This window comes from Polypterus senegalus, chromosome 2 (assembly GCF_016835505.1).
Source record: "Polypterus senegalus isolate Bchr_013 chromosome 2, ASM1683550v1, whole genome shotgun sequence".
NCBI classification, from domain to species: Eukaryota; Metazoa; Chordata; class Cladistia; order Polypteriformes; family Polypteridae; genus Polypterus; species Polypterus senegalus.
In genome coordinates this window covers 106,430,695-106,452,529 of record NC_053155.1, presented here as the reverse complement: position 1 = coordinate 106,452,529, position 21,835 = coordinate 106,430,695, and the positions used below count along the sequence as shown (strand labels likewise).

The 21,835-nt window shown below is 34.7% G+C and overlaps 1 protein-coding gene across 1 annotated transcript in view; it reads right to left on the bottom strand.

Moving 5' to 3' along the window:
• Positions 1 to 6,433: 6,433 nt before the first annotated feature.
• polq (polymerase (DNA directed), theta) overlaps positions 6,434 to 21,835 on the bottom strand; it is a 90,722-nt gene continuing 75,320 nt past the window's right edge. The window contains exons 25-32 of the mRNA XM_039744324.1: positions 21,598 to 21,712; positions 21,299 to 21,417; positions 20,786 to 20,970; positions 19,662 to 19,773; positions 14,252 to 14,376; positions 11,385 to 11,541; positions 11,029 to 11,135; positions 6,434 to 6,960 (exon numbers count right to left, since the gene is read on the bottom strand). Coding sequence (XP_039600258.1) covers positions 6,847 to 6,960; positions 11,029 to 11,135; positions 11,385 to 11,541; positions 14,252 to 14,376; positions 19,662 to 19,773; positions 20,786 to 20,970; positions 21,299 to 21,417; positions 21,598 to 21,712 — 1,034 coding nt within the window. The 3' untranslated portion in view covers positions 6,434 to 6,846. The remainder of the gene's footprint in view (positions 6,961 to 11,028; positions 11,136 to 11,384; positions 11,542 to 14,251; positions 14,377 to 19,661; positions 19,774 to 20,785; positions 20,971 to 21,298; positions 21,418 to 21,597; positions 21,713 to 21,835) is intronic.

The following is a 21,835-nucleotide window of genomic DNA, read 5'->3' as shown; positions in this document are numbered from 1 at the left end:
CTCAAGGCCAAATCAATGGCTGCATTTCTTAAAACAATGGCCCGTTTAGCCTTCTAAAAGTACACAATGTCCTTGACTGAAGTTTTCAAGCTTAGCAGCTGCAAAGACAAAATTAATAAAATAGGCAGGCAAGGGATTTTTATGGCTTAACCCTTACTAGTGTGCATTAGGATATACATATTTTCATATATGCTTATGATTCTCTTTGAATATGCAAATCATCAACTTTGACAATATTCTTTTCTACATAAGGTCAAAAAAAACTAATAAAAAGTGTTACATTTTGTCAGAAATTGTAGACTGTAGGCTCCATGAGTTTATGCATGTTAATTTTTCATTCTGAGATATGATGTCTTTTAATTTGTATTGATTAGAAAAGAGAAAATCAATTATAGTCTAACTTTAAAGCAAAAGATGAACTGTCACATGACAATGTATGCATTTAAATGTGTCCACTTATCATTGGAAAGCTTTGTATATTTTTAGCTGTGCTCTAATATTTTGCTTGTCGAGTCAATATAAGTGAAGTACTGTCTTTATATTTTTTTTTTGCTTTAAAAATGTTTGATTTTTCTCACCTTTGTAGATAGACACTGTTATATCCCTTTAATTCCTGTATGCACAGACATTTTAGGAGCCAATCCTCGACATTGATCCTCCCAGAAGAAAGCTACTGTAGTTGAAAGTTCGAAATATAATATAAACAAGGCTTATTTTATCAAAAATAGTTAAAGGAATGACAGAGGAGACAATGAAGAAATTAGTAAATTAACCAACTCCCTTATGCCCATTAGCAGGTGTCCATATTCTTCTTTTGAGTTAATCAGCTGACACATGCCACACTAAGAGATGCCAGCTGCCACCAGTTATATAACCTTGTGTATGTAACTGATGCCCCAGAGAATATCCTTTTTGGGCACCGTCTGCAATTATGGTCACCATCTGTCAACAAAGACTCCGAGAGAAACTGTCCATTTACCATTGATGGTTTGTCTCAAAATATGGCTTCTTTTGGGCTGTTCCAATCATGCATTCAGCAGTTAAATCGCTAAAGCAGCTATTTCAACTTGTTCCTTTTTTTTTTTTTTTTTTACCTTTGTCCGGCAAGATAATAAAAACAAAACTTCAAAATCTATTAATTGCAGAACAAAATATTACCATGTTTTAAATATTAAAAACCATAGACAAAATTACTAAACCATTACTTCTCACCAGTGTTATATTTTAAGGTCAAAAGCCATAAAATGTTCTTTTGGAGAAGCAGTGCAAGATAAATGTTAGCATGAGAAGTTGAAGCAAAGGAAAAGATGGATAGACTGGTCAGTTTCTGTTTAAACACACTATATACTGTGAACGCTGGCCCGGACACAGACAGACAGACAGACATGTTGTTCATCACCACACACTGTTTATTTAAACTACTATTTACAATATTACCGTGCTCACAAAACCCCAGTGCCTCTTGCACCGATTCCCCAAAGTCCAGGGCTCACAGTCTCTGTGCCTTTCTTTCCTGGCCGCCTGCAGTCCTTGCTCCAGCTCTGTCCACTTCCACCCGACATCCACTGCTCACTGAAGGGAGGCGGCCCCTTATACTGTATATGATTCCCGGACGAGCACCAGGTGTTCCCGGCATTCTTCCCTTGGCCACGCCCCAGTGTGGCGGAAGTGCCGGCTGTCCTCCCGGCAGCTCTCCAGGTGTCCTCCAAAGTCTTCCCCACAGCATTTCCTGGTGTGGTGGAAGTGCTGGGCTCTCGGGATATCCAGGCACCAGGGCGCCGCCTGGCGGTGGCCACGGGTCCCTACAGGGCTGGGCTTCCAAGCCCTTAACCCGAGGCCCCCAGCATAACCAGGACGGACGCCCCCTCTCGGTCTGGAGGAGGCACAAGGAGGGACCACAATACGTAGAAGCAACTGGTGATAAACCAGTCATTTTAGAAGCAGTGTGCACCATTCTTTCTGACCATTTTTTTTCTGTTAAGCATCTACATAACATCCTCATATCTCCCCATAAAATGGATAACTCAATCCTGAGACAGACCATCTCTTCAAAGCTGCCTGAGAAAACAGCATGATGGGCTATATACTGGAGCCATTAGATACTGTTAAGTCAGAATTGAGAGTTTTTTGTCTGTAAGAGTCCATCCATCCATTTTCCAACCCGCTGAATCCGAACACTGGGTCGCGGGGGTCTGCTGGAGCCAATCCCAGCCAACACAGGGCACAAGGCAGGAACCAATCCTGGCAGTCAACCCACTGCAGGACACACACAAACACACCCAAACACCAAGCACACACTAGGGCCAATTTAGAATCGCCAATCCACCTAACCTGCATGTCTTTGGACTGTGGGAGGAAACCGGAGTACCTGGAGGAAACCCACACAGACACGAGGAGAACATGCAAACTCCACGCAGGGAGGACCCAGGAAGCGAACCCGGGTCTCCTAACTGCGAGGCAGCAGCGCTACCCCTGAGACACCGTGCCGCCCGTCTGTAAGAGTCATCCATGCAAATTGATTGATGCAATAGCTGGGTATGTACATGTATGCAAATTACAATATATAGTAAATTTAAAATTGATTCAAAAACAAATGAGCAGAAAAGACTAATTATAAACAGCATTAAACAAAAACATTCAGATTCATTATTTAGTCTGAAAGTAAACTTAATACCAATTTGGTACCAAAATATGTGGCAGGGGAAGAGGCCAGATATTGTAATGAGATATTGTCAAAAACCAATAAAATGATTCTGTCTGACAGTGACATAAAAAGGGAAATGGAAACAGTAAATAAAATGTTCCAAATGCAAATGTACAACACAGGGAAAAAAGTACAATGCATTTTGTAATATATTTTTATATAGATATTATCTATACTAATAAAAGGCAAAGCCCTCACTCACTCACTCACTGACTCATCACTAATTCTCCAACTTCCCGTGTGGGTGGAAGGCTGAAATTTGGCAGGTTCATTCCTTACAGCTTCCTTACAAAAGTTGGGCAGGTTTTATATCGAAATTCTACGCGTAATGGTCATAACTGGAAGCTGTTTTTCTCCATTTACTGTAATGGAGATGAGCTTGAACGCCGTGGGGGCGGAGTTTCGTGTGACATCATCACGCCTCCCACGTAATCACGCAGTACATACAAAACCAGGAAGACCTCAAAAAAGCGCTTAAGAAAACATGCATTATATAATTGAGAAGGCAGCGAAACAATAAGAAGCGAGCGAGTGACATATACAACCATATCATGAGTTCTGCTACTTCGGAAACAAAGCACGATGTAAACCTACACTTTAAATTAAGTTCATAGACAGGCTGGCGTTTGTAATTTAGTGCCTGCCCATATAAGGCCGTCCGTCAGCGGCAATCCAATAGCAAACTCCCACTAAATATTCACGGGTGAAGGACTGTGTTTATGGAGAGGAAGATGAGATGGTCAGGGTGGTGTTTGACACAAACTCAGCGAAACTGCGAGAGAAAGTTTTAAGTGCCAGGACTAAGGTAACATTAAATACAGCCATGGACATAGCACGAGATGGCACCAGCACAGCTGGGAACCTTCGATGCATGTACACCGAGGCTCACGTGAACTGGCGCAGTGCACAGATAAAAGGCAACAGTTCAAAGAGCGCTGAACAAAAACCGAATTACACAATTGAAAAGGCAGCAAAAAATATGAAGCGTCTGATAAGCATATTCATAAATCCAGCTACTGCGGAAACAAAGCACACGGTGGAAAAAGTCAATGTCCCGCTAAAGGAAGACAGTGTAAAAAAACCCGTGCATGCAGTGTGTCAGGTCTCAGATAAAGAAGAAGGCGAGCTGTTTATTGATGCAGTAAGAAGCGAATCGATGAAAGAAACCTGTCATCTTTACAGCGATTGACAAACACGGAATGTAACTTGAACACAACACATCCTACAAATACGAGCCTGATTGAAAGAAATAATGATAATCAAATCCTTGATGACAGCAACACTCAGTAACACTCACAAAACAAATACTGTATATTGACAGTCATGTTACGTTATTTTTAAAATGTTCCCTTTTCTTTTCTAGCTTTTTAACACACTACTTCTCGCTGCGATCGCGGGTATATATATATGTATATATATATCCCGATCTACATACTCGAATAATGGATACTTTATTCGCCATCAATGATTGTTTTGGTAAAGCCATACTCAGTGTATTCATTAGATGAGCGGTAAAAAGTAAGAGCGAGGGAGGATGCAGGCTGTAGTGCTGGCGTCAACTCTATCTGAATTGCGCGATCACATTTCAAAAATATATCTTTTCAAGTTCTATTTAGTCCATATTTGTCAAACTCAAGGGCCACGGGCCACATCCGACCAGTGTAATTATATCCGCCCGCAAGATCATTTTATATACTGTATTATTGTTATTAATGGCCCAGGTATATGAAGCGCTGGTAACACAATAAACTACAGATCCCATAATGCAGCGCTTCAGCTGCCTTGCCGAACACCGCGTTAATCAAGTCTAGCTTATGATGCTGCAAGTTATTGCGAAGCTAGCTCACACGATGCTGGAGAAAAGTTCATTCTGAAAATAGAGCCTTTAAAAACCGATGGGAGGCTGAGTATATGTTTACTGAACCCGTGTGTCTCATTTGTGGAGCTAATGTGGCTGTAATTACAGAATTTAATCTAAGACGGCACTATGAAAAAAAACATCAGGGTAACCTGAAAGCAATGCAGAAGATACAGAAAGCAGAAGAATTAAATAAGAATCTGACACTTCAGCGGACGTTTTACCGTGCACAATCACAAAGTGATTTCAAGTGAAGCTACTTTTATGGGAGACACAAATGCACCAGTGCAACTTGCCCTACTTTCCCTGTTGCCAAGTAATCTTGAACCAAGTCGTCACTACGGTGTTCCCAAATACGCACTTTGCTGATAAACTGGCGCACTGAGTTTGCACGGCGCTTTGGTGACTTTGAAGAACAAAAAAAGTCCGTCTACATGCGGCTCGAACATTGTGCATGTTTGGTAGCACATATCTGTGTGAGAAGCTCTTCTCAGTGATAAAGACTAACAAAACAGCACACAGGAGTCGCCTCACTGATGAGCACCTGCAATCCATCCTGAGAATCTCCACAACACAGAACCTCACACCAAACATAAACGAATTTGTTGCCAAAAAAAGATGCCAGGCGTCCAGCTCTAAAATGACATAAGAGCAAAGACAACTGAATGATTTGATTTGTTATTGCTGAAAGGAACATATTTTATTTATATTTCCAGGTTTTGTTATGCAGCATATTCATATTTGAATTTGTATAATTTTGACAGGATATATTTTTATGGAGAGCAAAATCTTTTGGGATATTTAAAATCTAAGTTTATTTTTATATAAAATTACATAAGAGTAAAGAAATTTGAATGTTTGTTCTTTTAATGTTTACTTTATTTCTAACTTGTATAATTTAGACAGGATATATTTTTATGGAGAGCAAAATATTATTAGTTGTTTAAGGTTTGAGTTGATTTATTCAGTAATAATATTCCTGTCTGTTTTTACCATTCCTACCAAAGATATTTCTGTCGAGTAAATAAAAATTCCTTCTATTAAAATTTAAATAGAACTTGAACAAATACGATAGTTCATAATATCCACACAGACTTGCACGTAAGAGCGGGAGTTATCCGTTTTAACAAGCAGTGTATTGCACTGATACGAAATAGCTGTGTGTGTATGTATATGTATGTGTATATATGTAGATATATATGTATGTATATATGTGTATATGTATAGATATGTATATATATATATGTTTATGTGTGTGTGTGTAAATATATATATATATATACACAGTATATATATATATATATATACACAGTATATATATATATATATATATATATATATGACAACACTCATCACTCACAACAGTGACAAAACAATTACATTGACAATCATGTTACGTTATTTTCAAAATGTTTCCTTTTCTTTTTCATTGCTTCTTTAACACACTACTTCTCCGCTGCGAAGCGCGGGTATTTTGCTAGTTCAAAATAAAACCTGAAAAGCATAATGATTAGGGCTGTTAAAAAAATGAAAAGTTTCAAAGATTTTGTGCAGAATCATTAAGGGAAAATGGGAATAATTATGTAATAATTTTTTTTGACATAAACCGTGATTCAGTGGTTAATATATATTGTAGCCCTAGTTATGAATATGTTAAAATGTGTTCTAATAATAGTTTATTTTGTGTATTAAAAATCATAAATATACAACAATGTAAGATGAAAAGTATTACATATTTCATTTTTTTCTGCAATACATTCAAGTTAATTTTCCATTGCTAAATTGTATTAAAACATTTTCATTCAAGTTCATATTAGGAACTATTCAAGTTAGTATATCTATACATCCAAATTATTATATCAATAACCATACATCAAATACTATTAACTCTAATACATTCAAGTTAATTTTCCATTTTTAAATTGTATTGAAAATATTTTCAGTCATTTAAGTACATATTAGGATTTGATACATTCATTTAACATTTTAGCAAATGTTTCAATCTCACTGATAACCACTTAAACTGCCACAGATGAGTTTAACATATCCTAAAGTCGAATAAATTAAAAACATTAAAATTGTATAATATTTCATATATTAATGTTAAAAATTTGAAGTGCAAAAATTTCAAGTTTTGCTTTCACAGTATAGAATTTCTACATACTAAAGTGCAAATGTATGACTTAGTTCTGAAAATATATTTTTCTTTAGCCCTGCTTCTGACTTTTTGGTGTATTTAATACTTGAAGGGGCTCCTTCTACACATGCCTTTGAGAAAACTGGCCTAGACATCCAAGTCCTGAAGGTTTCCCCAACTTGGACCAACCTTGACCTTTACTTTGAGTTTTACATAAAGTTTTGCTGCAGTTTCCATTTCTTTCTTCACAATTTGTGCTACCTATTGCAGAGAAAAATAAGCATGTCAATATTATATGCATTTTTAATGATAATACATTTAATTAATTATACTTGGTAACAGATTTCAAACATTGTTTTTATAATATTGATTTTCTGTTCCGAGATTCATCATGTTAGGAGCCAATTTGTCAGCATGACTTTATAATCCAACCATACTCATTTCCACAGTCAGATCTCTTTTCTTAATTAAACTTATTTCCCAATTTCCACATGCTGTGTTACTACAATACATACTTGATCTTATTTATATTTTATTTAAAAAATTATGCTAATTCTTCAGGTTGCTAATAATTCAAGGACTTTAGGCCAGCTGAGTAGAATTTATTTCCTAAATTTTGCATAGGATATTTCTGAAAAGTCTGACATGGCAGAAAAGAGAAATATGAGAACAGTTTTTTATTCCTCAGGTGGAAGTATCTTCATTTCTATTAAAGTCTGGATGTCAGTTTGAGGTTGTAGGGTGCTGATGCTCATTTCATCAGAATCAGTCACAAGATGCGGGGCCTGAATGGTTCATATTTCTATCACAGGGCACATTTGACATTGAGAGTCACCAGTTAAACAAGAATGACTGTCTTAATATAGAGAGGAAAAAATAGAGTGCCTTGAGAAAATTCTCTCAAGTAAGAGGAGAATGTATAAACTCCAGAAAGAAAGAGACTGGCCTGGGATTGAAACCCAACTATCCAGAGCTGTGACATAGCAACAGTAACCATTACATCACCATTTCACCACAGAAGAGGTGGTAAATTTCTGTTATATACAATTAAAAAACACGTTCCATATCAGTGCTGCAAAATTTAAAAATGGTATCATAAACATTTATTTTTTGGAAGAAAATAAGAATGTAGTTGTAATGAATACCAGCAGCCATTGTGACTACCCTGAGGGGTAGTTACTTTAAATAATACTGTTTAATCATAATAATATAGCACAATTTTAGTGATATTTCATAAGGTTTTCCCAAATGCCCTATTAACAATATGTTTTCATACTTTTTTAGTTGAATGTACAAAGTCATGACCTAATTTTCTTTTGAGATTTATACATTAAAACAAATAACTGCACTGTTTCACAAATTAATTAAAGGGTGGCACACTTACAAAATGGCCCATTCCCATGAAAGCTAGTTTTGATATATAATGTCTGTCCATTGCATATATTTCAAAACCTGTGAGGCTGGGAAAACCCATAACTCCGAAGTCTTTGAATTGGATTAAGAGTTCAGTAAATCAGTAGAAACATGTAAGGACAGATTTTCTATATTTATGAATATAATCTGTTTCATTCACACACAGTTCCCCCATGTACAGCATTCCAAGACAAAAGAAACACTCAAAACTTGTGAAGAAACAAAACGTTAACAGCTACTGAGACAGAAAAAAATGGCAGGCAATGACACATTTAGACATAGCTGGTTGGAAAAATTTAAAAGAGAGAGGTTGGGAACATGCACTGATAGCAAGTTGCCACACCCACCACACAACGAACCACCTGCATTGGGACCAGAATGCAGCGTGTGACACCTCAGCATCACACTCGAACAGTGTGAGGTTTTTAACGGTGGCTGGAGTGCCAATCCTGCTACCAAACCCCAAGAATTTCCTGAAGTTGGAGGACCTGTTTGCAGGGCTGGATGCAGATTAACATCATACCCAGGATGAAGCAATTGCAGGTTCAGGGCCTCGCTTAAGGGCCCAATGGAGTAGAGTCATTTCTGGCATTTACAGGATTCGAACTGGCAATCTTCCGATTGCCAGCGCAGATCCCTAAGCCTCAGAGCCACCACTCTGCCCATAATTTAAAAGAACAAAGAAAATAATTCAAAGACGTCTGTGAGGTATATGTTTTAACAATACATTAAACCATTAACATTACCAGTTACTGATTTGTAATCCCTCCTCGATCGCGGGGGTTGCGTTCCAGAACCTCCCGCGATAGGTGAAAATCCGCGAAGTAGAAACCATATGTTAGTATGATTATTTTTATATATTTTAAACCCTTAGAAACTCTCCCACACTGTTTGTAAATATTCTCCACACAGTTATACAGTAAACCCTCATTTATCGCGGTTAATCTGCTCCAGACAGATAAATGAATTTCCACGAACTAGGATTCTTTATTTATAAATCTAATATTTTCGCAGTTAGAGCATTGAAAACCTGTTTACGACCTTCTAAATATGTGTTTTTAGCATTATTAGAGCCCTCTAGACATGAAATAACACCCTTTAGTCAAAAGTTTAAACTGTGCTCCATGACAAGACAGAGATGACAGTTCTTTCTCACAATTAAAAGAATGCAAACATATCTTCCTCTTCAAAGGAGTGCGCGTCAGGAGCAGAGAATATCAGAGGAAAAGTAAATAATCAAAAATCAATATAGCTGTTGGGCTTTTAAGTATGTGAAGCACCGCGATAAAGCGGCCGCAATGATGGTAGTCTTTCAGCATTTTTTAGAGGAGCGTCTGTATCTTCTAAGCAAACAGCCTCTGTGCAAACAGCCCCTCTGCTCACACCCCCTCCGTCAGGAGCAGAGAATGTCGGAGAGAGTGAGAGAGACAGAGAAAAGCAAACAATCAAAAATCAATACGGGCTGTTAGAGCTTTTAAGTGTGCGAAGCACCGCGCGGGAAGCATATCGTATATCATTGAGGAGTTTTATTTAATACGTAATACGTGCTCTGATCGGGTAGCTTCTGAGCCATCCGCCAATAGCGTCCCTTGTATGAAATCAACTGGGCAAACAAACTGAGGAAGCATGTACCATAAATTAAAAGACCCATTGTCCGCAGAAATCTGCGAACCAGCGAAAATTCCACAATAAATATTTAGATATGTTAACATTTAAAATCCATGATGGAGTGAAGCCACGAAAGTCGAAGCACGATATAGCGAGGGATCACTGTATATAGAAACTTTCATAACACTTAGTACATCTGATGCATCAGCTGAATTAGGAAAAATTATGCAGTTATTTAAGTCATTTGGTTTAATCACTTTAATCACACAATTCAATGCACTTTAATATTTTACAGCACTTTTTACTAAGTTTAGGATGAGAGCACTTATACATACAACATTAATGCAATAAACAAAGTACAGAAACCTGTACATAAAAAACTCTTCTGAACTAGTCCCATTAAAATGAAGTCATACACTGATGAACATTGTGTACTGCAATTCAAATTACAGAAGACCCAATATAAAAAGTCATTACACAGAGATTTACAAGTAGCAGCAGAGAACTAACTAACAGACATGTAAGAAACCTTTATAACACTACTATGGGAACTTGAGAGATGTAAAATTCCTATATTTATTTTGGTATTTTTTGGTCTTCACAATCATTATTTCTTTTTGTTTTGTGTATACAATACATGGACAATACAAATAAATACTACAGACTATTTTAAATGTATGTCACATGCGTATATTGTATATTGTATATATATATTTTAGAGATTTTATTTTTTTCTCCAGCCGTCTGGAGTTTTTTTTGTTTTTTCTGTCCATCCTGGCCATTGGACCTTATTCTTATTCTATGTTAATTAATGTTGACTTATTTTATTTTCTTACTGTGTCTTTTCTATTCTTCATTATGTAAAGCACTTTGAGCTACTTTTTGTAGGAAAATGTGCTATATAAATAAATGTTGTTGTTGTTATTACAAAAATAGCAAATATTGGGATAAACTGGGGTCTTAGTGTTCGACGAATACAGCAGAGTGCAAATGCAATTAACTGGACTACTGACAATGTTTAGAAGTGCACCATATGCAATTGTACATAATTCCTCTAAGGAGGACACATGGTCAAAATTACTTGTATACATTGCAAATTACCAGCATGCTTTATTACAGACTGTATGTACTGTATAAGAAAATCTGTTACAGTATTTACAAATGCAGAAATAAATCATTAAAAAAAGGATGTTTTAATACTTGGTGCTTAGTACATAATGCTTAGTTCTTTCTCTCCTTACAAAGATGGTTTCTTACATATCCAGTAGACTGAAAAATAGACAATTTGCAATCTGCAGGCATACCTACCTGAATAACATCTTCTTCTACAACTTCATAGATGAGTTCATCATGCAGCTGTAGAATGAAATAGGCACCTTTGTGAGGCCGTCCCAGTATTCGATGTAGTCTTCTGTCTGGAAGCAAACATACAAATAGTATGTGATTGATATTTTTAAAAGCTATATTTAAACTAATTCTTCAGAATGAAACTATGTTCTCTCTTTATAACAAAGCAGCATAATGATATTTTATATGTGCTGAACAATCTTATGTTCATGTCAACTTAAAATGCAATAATTTATGAAAATGTTTTTTTTTTTTTTTCAGAAAATTACATGCATACGTTAAAACATCACTGCATAAAAATACCAGCATTCATTTACCTCCCAAGTCTTGGCTCACCCGGCCTTTAATATGTCTGTGTGATTTTGCTGAGGTAGTAAACACTTCTTCCAAGGATCTTTGAATGTTCACAGTAGCAGTTTTCACAATATCTGCAGCAGAGCCTTGAACTGTGGTGTTTATGGCTTGACGCTCGGCCTAAAAAATATATATATATATATATATATATAAACAAAGCATTGCAGTTAATTATTGTTAAAAATTATTATGTTTGAATTGTATACATCATAGCTACATCAAATGATGCCATTATCTTTTACAAGTATAAAATTAAAATTGAAATCTGTATTTCCAGGTAGCTTATAATGTACTCTGGATGTTACCAAACTCAAAGAAAAGGGATCATACTGCCTGCCTGTTTCCTCTTTATTGAATTAATCAATTAAATCCAACTTTACCAAATAATATTTAATAAGACAAAAGTGTTCTTCAGATGTAGTTAAGCTTAAGCACTCAGCAGTGACAGTCTTTAAATTAAAAAAAAAAACTACGGATGCACTCATCTTTTACAGTAAATTGATTGAGGCAGATTAGTTCTCCTTGAAGATCACAATTTTACTTGCCATGCAGGGATTTTTAACCTTTTTTTCTTGAACATAGTCATTTCTTCATAAGCTCCATCAGCATTAACTGTCTTAGAAATTGCATGGAGTGGGGTTGGTATTGAAGAACCCCCACTTTGCGATTATCGGTATGTGTATTCTGAAGGAAGTACTAAATTGCCTAATAGCAGTAGGCAGAAAAGATCCCAAGAGGCACTTTTCATCATTCCGTGGTAGAATGAGTTTGTGGCTAAAAGTTCTCCAAAGGATCTCCCCCTGTAAGTGATGGCGGATTTTTCATGATGGCATCCAATTTTGCCACTATTCTCTTTTCCACAAAGAGCTTCCAGTGTGGATGTTCTGTAGCAATTTTTGCAATAAGCAAGAAAACAGTAATGAAAATTCTGGGAAATCTAAGAGTGTCAATCTTATTTTGGATTTTTGTGTTTATGTAACTAAGAATACTTAGCTGTAAAGTATATTTGTATAATAATTTGTTATTGACTGAATGAAAATAACACACTCTAAACACAACTACATATTGCTTAAATGGAAAGAATGAATGCATTACATAATGTCATGTAACATTTTACTAATTGCTGTTACTGGTTGAAAACATCCTTGCAATCTGTCAGATATACCTGTATTCACTAAATGCTAAAGTACTCATTCCCATTTTATATCCCAGATGGATTTAATGAATTTTATAGCTGTGTCACTACTTTATTCATCCTTCACTCTTCCTATGGAATATGCAAGGAGGATATTTAACAAGCCTGGACAGAATTTTATGATGTGTCTAAAAATGTTTCAACAGCTAACATTTTCATAGACATACAGAGTATAATGCTTTACTGCAAAAATGTGTGTTCTCAGTCTGCTTCAAAAAAGATAAAAATGATCCATGTACCAAAGAAATCAAAAATGGATGATCTCAGTGGCAACAGGCTTGTGGCATTTACTCACACTGTGAAGAGATGTCTTGTAAGACAGATGCTGGGACACACTAAATTTAATATACCCAAACGTTTGGACCACCTTCCATTTGCAAATTACTATAATAAGTCCCCAGAGGATGCCATAGCCCTTTGCTTGTCAGGCCTACATAGGTAATAATATTGCTATTCCAGAGTCCTCGTTATAGACTCTGGCTAAGTGATCTCCAAGCTCCAAAACCTAGAACTTAATGATAGCCTCTGCAACTGGATTTTTGAATTCCTAATTGGCAGTCCCCATGCAAATGACTGGCAATATTATAGGCTTCACACTGATCCTCAATGTAAGCAACTCCACAGGGTACTGTGTCCCTTTCTGTAACTTCTTTATTACACCTATGAGTGCGAGGCCAAACACAGCTACTACTCTATCATTAAATTTGCTCATGATAACACCATCATAGGTATTACTACCAGCAATGAAGAGATGGTGTGAAGTTCTTGGAGAGAAATGACAACCTGCTATAGGCACACCACATCTTGGCTATAGTCAATTAGCCTTGCAAATGCTTTAAAATCTTGATCTGATTTTATACATGAATTCAGCTCAACAATTGCCAATCATTGACTGCTTTGAAGGGTGTGTACATTTGTCAGTACAGAGCTTTTATGGCAGCGATCTGGGGTTGACAAATAGCAAAAGTCAAAAGTATGAGAAGCGTTTGTTATAGATATTGGGTGCACCTTACAACAGCAGCAGTACGTAAAACAGAGTAACCTGGTATTGTTGTCTAATTTATTCACAATAGACCAGATAATACAAAAAAATGAGGAATAGCTTTAAGAGAAATGCCCATGATCTCGCTATATGGTGTTGTTACTCCTTCTGGACTTGCCCCATGGTGCTTAGGATCTGCAACTGATTTTTGACAAAATAGCATTATTTTGGAAAAATAGGCATGTGTACATTTGGTTAATTTCTCATTCTTTCAAATTTTATTAATATTAAGGGAAACCGATCACGTCAACAAATGCCTGCCTGTACAACAAAATGGAAGACAACAAACAATGTTGTACAGTGTCATACAGAAAGAAAAAAGACTGAGTAAAACTTTACTACAACACTGTTATTTTCTTCTAGTGAAACATTCTAAACCACAGTTCTATATCTACACACATATTCACCATGCTGAGAGCGAGCTCAGTGAACCAAGACTATATAACAAGACTATTTCATTTACATTAGGTATTAGTAACAAGTAAGTATTTTAAAATATCTGTGTTTATAGTTAAAATGCTTTTAATTAAACACACTGTTGAAAATATATTTTTTAGACATTCTGTGCTACAGTGAAAAAAAAGAAAACTTACATGAGCTTTTACATAGATATTTGGGTCCTTGATAGCTGGCAAAAACCGTTTCCTCCCAAGAATAGTCTGAACATACCCATTTTTGACACAGTTCTTTACGGTTTCCTTCAAGAATTTATGTATTCCTATTAGAAACAATGATTACATTAGGTTGAACCAATTTATGTTAAGTTACACATGTAGCAAAGGGGTCAACAAAATTTTCCTTTCATAAACAACAAAAATTATGTTAAATGAGTACTTTCTTATCCAAATAATTTTTATGTAATACAGTAGCTGCTTAAATATAAACACAATCCAAGCAGATCAAAGTGCAGAAACATTAAAATGGATCTAAATAATCTTGTTTTTGCCTTTAAAGCAGGAATAATACGTATAACACACATGGTGTTCCACAAAAGAAACATGTTGAAACATAACATAGGATTATAAGTAGCTTCATAACTAAGGCAAGATCATTTGGTCCTTTAAGCTTCTGTGGATGGATGAATTAGTGTTTGTACTATTGCTACCATGTTCTTATCTACAATGTGTTATCATCCAAGCAGGCTCTACTTTGGACTTTACGGGGCTAGTAAAGCATCACATTGATTTAAGATATTACATTTGATAATACAATGAGTAATTTACACCTGCTGCACATGTAAAATGGCCTATGATAACAGTTTTCTCTTTCTTTCAATCTCTCCTATGGTAGAGGAAAAAAGTTTATTTCATGGGCATAATTTGTCTAGTATGTACAGTATATATTTATAGAATATAAAATTAAGGTGATATTCAGATCAGGTCAAATCAGGTTGGAAAGCACGCACTGGTACAACATGTTGCCACACCCACACAACGAAATAGGCAGACATGCAGTCCAATCCCACCTCATGACCCCCATGCTCTCCCAATCTGTCTACTGACTTCATAAGATGAGTCACCAGAGACATGAATGTCGCTACAGAGTTAAGTAAACTTCTCGACAAGGTTGACAATCTCTCTGCAGACAGATATGTGAGCACTTACAATGGCAAGGATTCATCAAGAAGGTAGAAGCTGTTCAAAATGCTGCCACCGCCCTGCCAGATTGGACACGTATAGTTATCAGCGATACCCACTGAAGAAGATAATGACAACTGTATGTTCCTTTGGTTTCTCTCCGGCCTAGATATATACAGTGCATCCGGAAAGTATTCACAGCGCATCATTTTTTCCACATTTTGTTATGTTACAGCCTTATTTCAAAATGGATTAAATTCATTTTTTTCCTCAGAATTCTACACACAACACCCCATAATGACAATGTGAAAAAAGATTACTTGAGGGTTTTGCAAATTTATTAAAAATAAAAAAAAACTTTTTTTCCTCAGTGAAATGGATCAAATTTCATATTAAAAAACTTCTAACTCTACAGGGAAATAACCAGTGGTATATCTTGCCACCACTGGCAAGTATGCTCAAGCCTGATAAATGATGACAGTGCAATTCATGTTTCTCTTTTGAAGGAAGCATGCGCCAGAGCCATTTTATTCAGATTCTTTTTTTCTTTTGTTTTTGCACAAATCTCTTTATTTATTATTTTATTGAGTTTCCTCAGTCCAATTAATATTTTAAATGAAGATAGTTATGTATTTAAAGAGACATGCCACAAAAAACAAATAACTTCCATAAGGCGTAAGGGAATTTACTAGAATTCTATCAATTCTCTAACATTGATGAGCAGCAGGAACTGGATGTTGATGGTTTATGCTTCACAGAAAACAAAGGAACATAAAATATGTGTCTTGTGAATTTAGAAAATATATAATAGACATAATATTTAATATACAGTAAAGTTTGGCAGAACATTTTTTTCATTCTTTTTGGAAAACTGTGTGTAGAAATGGAATGAGGAATAAAACACATTTTATTATTTTGCACTATACAGTAGCTAGGCCTGTACCAGATGGTTAATCAGCTTACTCTGGTGACACACCCCTTCCAACTTACAGGAGGTATTAATTTATTGTTTTTAGTGTTGGATAGCAAAATTAAAAAACAGGAATCAAAGTACCCTGAATTGGTAAAATGTAATCAAGCAGCAGGAATTAAAATGTTATTTTGAAAATTAGGAATTGGTTTGAAGAATACAAGTGTAATGAACACTATAACCTTAACCAACCCATAGGCATTGTTGATGCCACTTGGACAGACCAATCAGAACCAGCAAAACTGTGCCAGTCCTCTCAAGGTTTTCAAAGTGCAAAAAAAGAAAAATTTAAAAATCAATATATCACTGCATAACGTTCTTTAGAGTACACATTTGAAATTATTTGTAATCAGTTGCAGCGTTCTTGGCACAACAGACTTGGAAAAAAGATGATGCTAGTACGTTAGCAACCCTGAATGAAGATGGATATTATTTCAGGTTAAATGAAAATGATGAAGACAACACAACCGAATCAACACTTATACCAAAAAGAAGTCTATTGGTGAGCATCTGAAAAGTATTTCAAACTTCAACTGCACTGCCACTGAGAGTGTAAGTAACAAATATGAAATATTTTACAGAAAGAGGCTGAAAACAAAAAGAAGGCATTCTTTTTGGTGAAAGGCAAAAAAAAAACAAAAATATGCCCACCAAGCTGTCAAAAATAATCAAAAAAATTCATGTACATTGAAGCATCCAGCGCTTCCTCCGAGCACATGTTTAGTAGTACTGGGAACACTTAAACTCCAGAGAGATTCACATTAAAACAAAGAAAAATATGTAGGTCTTCCCGGCGTGAAACCTTAGCAAATTTAAAATGTCTGATTGTAATTTTACTATGATTTATTTTTATACAGTGCAGCTTGTAGCCTTTTGTTTCTTTTACAATGCAACGAGTAGTCTTCCATTTCTTTATTACTAATAGGATATTATTTGCAGTGAATATTTTATTATATAGATTTCCACACAACCTGAGATTTTCATAGATATTAGTGTATCTTATTTCCAGAGATATATACAGGAACACTCTGGGAAACACTTAAACCATGTTTATGGAGACAAATCATTTCAAATGTTGCATGTTGTCACATACGTGCGAGTAGGAGTCAACTAAAGGGCTTGAATAATGGCAATTCCACATCCGACCAGGGGGCAGTGGGGTGCACTAACTATCTCTCTCGGTCCCTTGCAGACCATTCTCAGGAAATCCCACGGGGTTCTGGCACCCCTGATGATGTCACTTCCAGTCCCATTACTGTCGGCCTTTAAAGCCTCCATTTTGTCTTTCTTCAACAGTTCTGTTTTGGACTCAGTCGAGTGAACAACTTTCTAACCTTTAAAATACCTTTTTGTAGCCAAAGGACATTATACAGGTGGCTGCCCCGAACCTTTATTATGTCTAAGTGTTGCTCTTGTCACAATGTAAAAATAAATTCTAAACTAGATAGGAATTAGATCTCTAAGCAGTTTCAAAGATATCTAAATGCGGTCTTCTACCAGAAAACTTGTCATTACAAACATTCAGTTTTTTGACCACAACACAAAAAGAACTAATTCTTAAGTCTTGCTATTCTAATTGTTAACAAGGATAAAAGGATACTAATAAAATATTGATGCCATTTGAAACACAATTGAAGATTTAAATCACTATACTTAAGTGCAAAAGCATCTATTCATATAATCAATATATACGCAGACTACTTTACTTTTGAAGGCAGAACTAGACAGAGCAATCAATTATCAATAGTGGTTTTTGCACTTTCTTGTGAACCCCTGGCAAACGGCCAGAGATAATGGGGATTATATGGGAAGTAACGAGCTTTTAATATGGTGAAAGGAAGCAGAAAATACTTCAAATGTGCCTGCTTGACTAGCCATAAGAAAGAAATTATTTTCAAACTCCTGATTATATACATTATTCTATGCTCACTGCATTTAAGCATTATCAACCAATTTACCTACAATATGATGCTGGGGCATTAATTCAAAATATGGTAGCAAAACACTATAAAGGCAAAATGCTGTTTTCAATAGATTACTTGCACCAAAATCATTTACCATTGTCATGCTTAGCCTAAATAGTGTTTAGCACATGGAAGTTACTTGGAATCTGGAACTTTAGGGACCTCCATTATCACAATTTTTGGCACCCACTGAACTTAAAATTAAAAACACTATTAGAATAATCCTGCCGATTATTCATGGTTTAAACTATATTATCCAGATATATTGAAGTTATAGACAGCAAATATAAAACTGACAAGCTTTTCTCAGTACTTTAGTAGATTATCTAAAACAACCTTGGAATTGGGACCTTTTAATTAGAACCTCAGTAAATTAAAGGAAATAAACCACAGATAAGATACATTCTTCATCAATTTGTGTAAAGCACTGTGTAATACTGTGAGTAACTGTACACTGCATGTGTATGTGAACAATGTTACCAAGTGCCTATTGTACTAGGGCATACTGTATGTTTTGTGAATCCTATAAGATGAAAATATATTAGAGAAAAAAATCTCTTGGTTCTGGGTTGTTGATGCTGATTTCATATGACCAAATTCTTGATTGAATTCTTGCTTGTTCTGTGCCTGATTCATTGTAATATGAATACTAAAGTTAATAAAATGTAAAAAAAGACGCATTATAGCTTCAGATAATATATAATAGACAGTACCTTTTACCCTTGGTATTTTAGCCAGGGAATCAACATTATCTCACCAAACATTTTCTAGTCTATGTGGGATGTACAAGGCATGATTACATTGTATTCCGTGGATTAACGCTACACCTACAACATATGCAAATTTAAGCAGTCTTTAAAGGGGGCTAATCCATGAACTACTCATATGTTTAGTTAGAAAATAATTGTGAAAAGTCCATTACACATATTGGTTTTACAATACTTGAAAAATAAATTATGGTAAAGAAGCAGTCTAAGCTACTGCAAACCAAATTAACACAACTGTTCTGTTGTATTATTATAATCAAGTACTTGGCAGTAATATCTGCTTTTTGTTATGTTTCCAATGAAAGGCTGCTACATTCATTATTGGATCGTGTGTGGATCTATCTATACATTAACATATATTTTGAAGAAATATGACCACATAGTTTAAAGATTTATCTTACCTTTTAGCAGTGATGTAACATCTGTTTAAGTTTTGTCACTTAAAAAATATGTATGCATTAATTAATTTTTAAATATGGGTATTAAGACAAGATAAGGTAAACATTACAGGTAAAACAGAATAATTTTTAAATCAATTTAAAAATAACAGTCATCTGCTTTCACTGCTATCTATACTGCAAACAAATTCAAATATGACTGAGAAATTCTAATATAAGACAGCAAATGTATTTTTTTTTAACTAATGGTCTCAATATAGGTAATAATTTAAGGTTTAAACTTTTTCCATTTATCATCTATATTTAGTTATTGGAAATAATTCTTACCTGCATATCTAGATTTAAAGGATTCTATGTAGCATGCTGCATCTTCTTCATCAACACCCATCTGTTCTCCAAGTGATTTAGCTCCCATACCATAAATTATTCCATAACAAATCTGTCCAACACAACGCAGAAATATTTTTAAAAAGTACATGAACTAAATTGTTTATTATTTAAGAAAGAAATTTACTATACAATATTACTTTGAACTGCATGACATTACGGAAGGGGTGTGCTATATCTAATCCTGTTTTAAGGAATAACAGGTTAATATTGGTAACACTTTTACGTAAGAAAGAGACTTAAATTCCAGGTGCTTTATTAACTAGTTTAAGGATGCTAGCTAAGGTACTATGACTGCACCTGTGGAAGAAAGGTCTTGTAATGACCTAGGAAGAAAGAGTAATTACATAACCTATAACATGGAATTTCGCACTTTTCCCCCAAAATGTATATTTTTTTTTAGTGTAGGTTTTTAAAATAATAAAAACAACCTAGATTATTTTAATCAGAATGCTCATAAGATGGCATTATATGACTTGAATTAAAATTGTAAGAAATTTGACAATTTACTTTCTTCACTCCAGTAATAATAAAACACAAACAGCATGACATGACTCATGGTAAATTTTAGTTTAATGTTCAATAAAAATGAATTTACCTATGGTTTCTTCTTTTTGAGCTTCAGAATTTTTTGTTTTAATTATGCTGTATTATTTTAGAAGCACTTCCACTACAACACTTATACATATGTGAATTATTAGGTTTTACCATACTGTAATTCTGAACATTTATTTCAAGAAAATGAATGATAAACTGCAGGGATCTAAAGTTTACATTAATACAGTATATTTAAAAGTATAAATGTAATATCTTCCATGACATTTTTATCTTTGATATTTTGTTAATAATAGCAACAAAACAAATAGTTAAAAAATAAAAGCTACAATAATTTTTATTACATTTTAAACAGACAGATTGAAAATGTATTAAACAAAATATTCAGACTACAGTGTGCAAAAACAAAAAAGATGATAAATGCTTACCCAGATTATGTAATGCAATTGAAAAGACAGTTTGTTTATTTGGAGTGTGCTTTTAAAATAATTTTAGTATCTTTACTTAACCTGCTTTGCCTGTTGCCTTAGTGTATCATCTACTGACTCTGGATCAATCATCTTCCATTCAGCTGCAATACTCTTAAAAACATCTGTACCACTGTTTAGTACTTGGATGAGCCTACGGTCTTTGGATAAATGTGCTAGGATGCGCAGCTCAAGCTGAGAATAATCTGCAGCCAGTATGAGTCCACCTGTCAATATAATAATATATGCAGCTTTACTTTTAATTTTCAAATTTAAAAAATGTTTGCCACATAAGCTCATTGTGCTATTTATTCATATAATCCATTATTGAATTTATAGAAAAATGCATTCATTTTTACTTTAAAAAATTTTGTTTGGTTTAATATAAACATAGCATGTCTAACATAAACACTAAACATAGGTTTATCACTTTGATAAAATGACAGCACACAAATAAAACACGTCTATAGAACAACTTTCTAATTTTACGTCTTAGTTTTAAAAATTAAGGATTTTAGTAAACATAAGTTTTTCCAGAGATATTAAGCAAATTACCTGTGAAAGGGATAAATGCGTGCCTCATGCTAACCGAAAAAGATTGTCCTTTTTCTTGTGGATCTTTATTGCTTTGATCTTGCAATGGAAGATGATGGCAACTTAATGGTTTCACATATCTATAAATCATAGCATAAAATAAATTTTAACATGAGCAACAGGTGTAGAATAAATTATTAATAAGTAACATTATTTATACAACCAATTACAGAAACACTAATATTTTTTTTTCTACTGATTTTTGTTAACCAACTAACTGTCATGACAAAAAAACGAAATATGCTGGACATTAGTGATACCTGTTAGAATTTCTGCGGTTTCCACTCGAGCTCTCTTTCTCAATTAAAGCTTCAACTTTAATTTCAAAATCTTTTGGAACATTCTGAATATTGGGTTCAATGAAACTCACTCGTCCTAATGAGGCAAATTTATAAATTAAAGCATGACATAAATAAAATTTTGCATACACAAATAGATAGGAGCTATAGGTAGAAAAAATAATCTGACAAATTTTAAAATGATTTTAATTACAAAAAA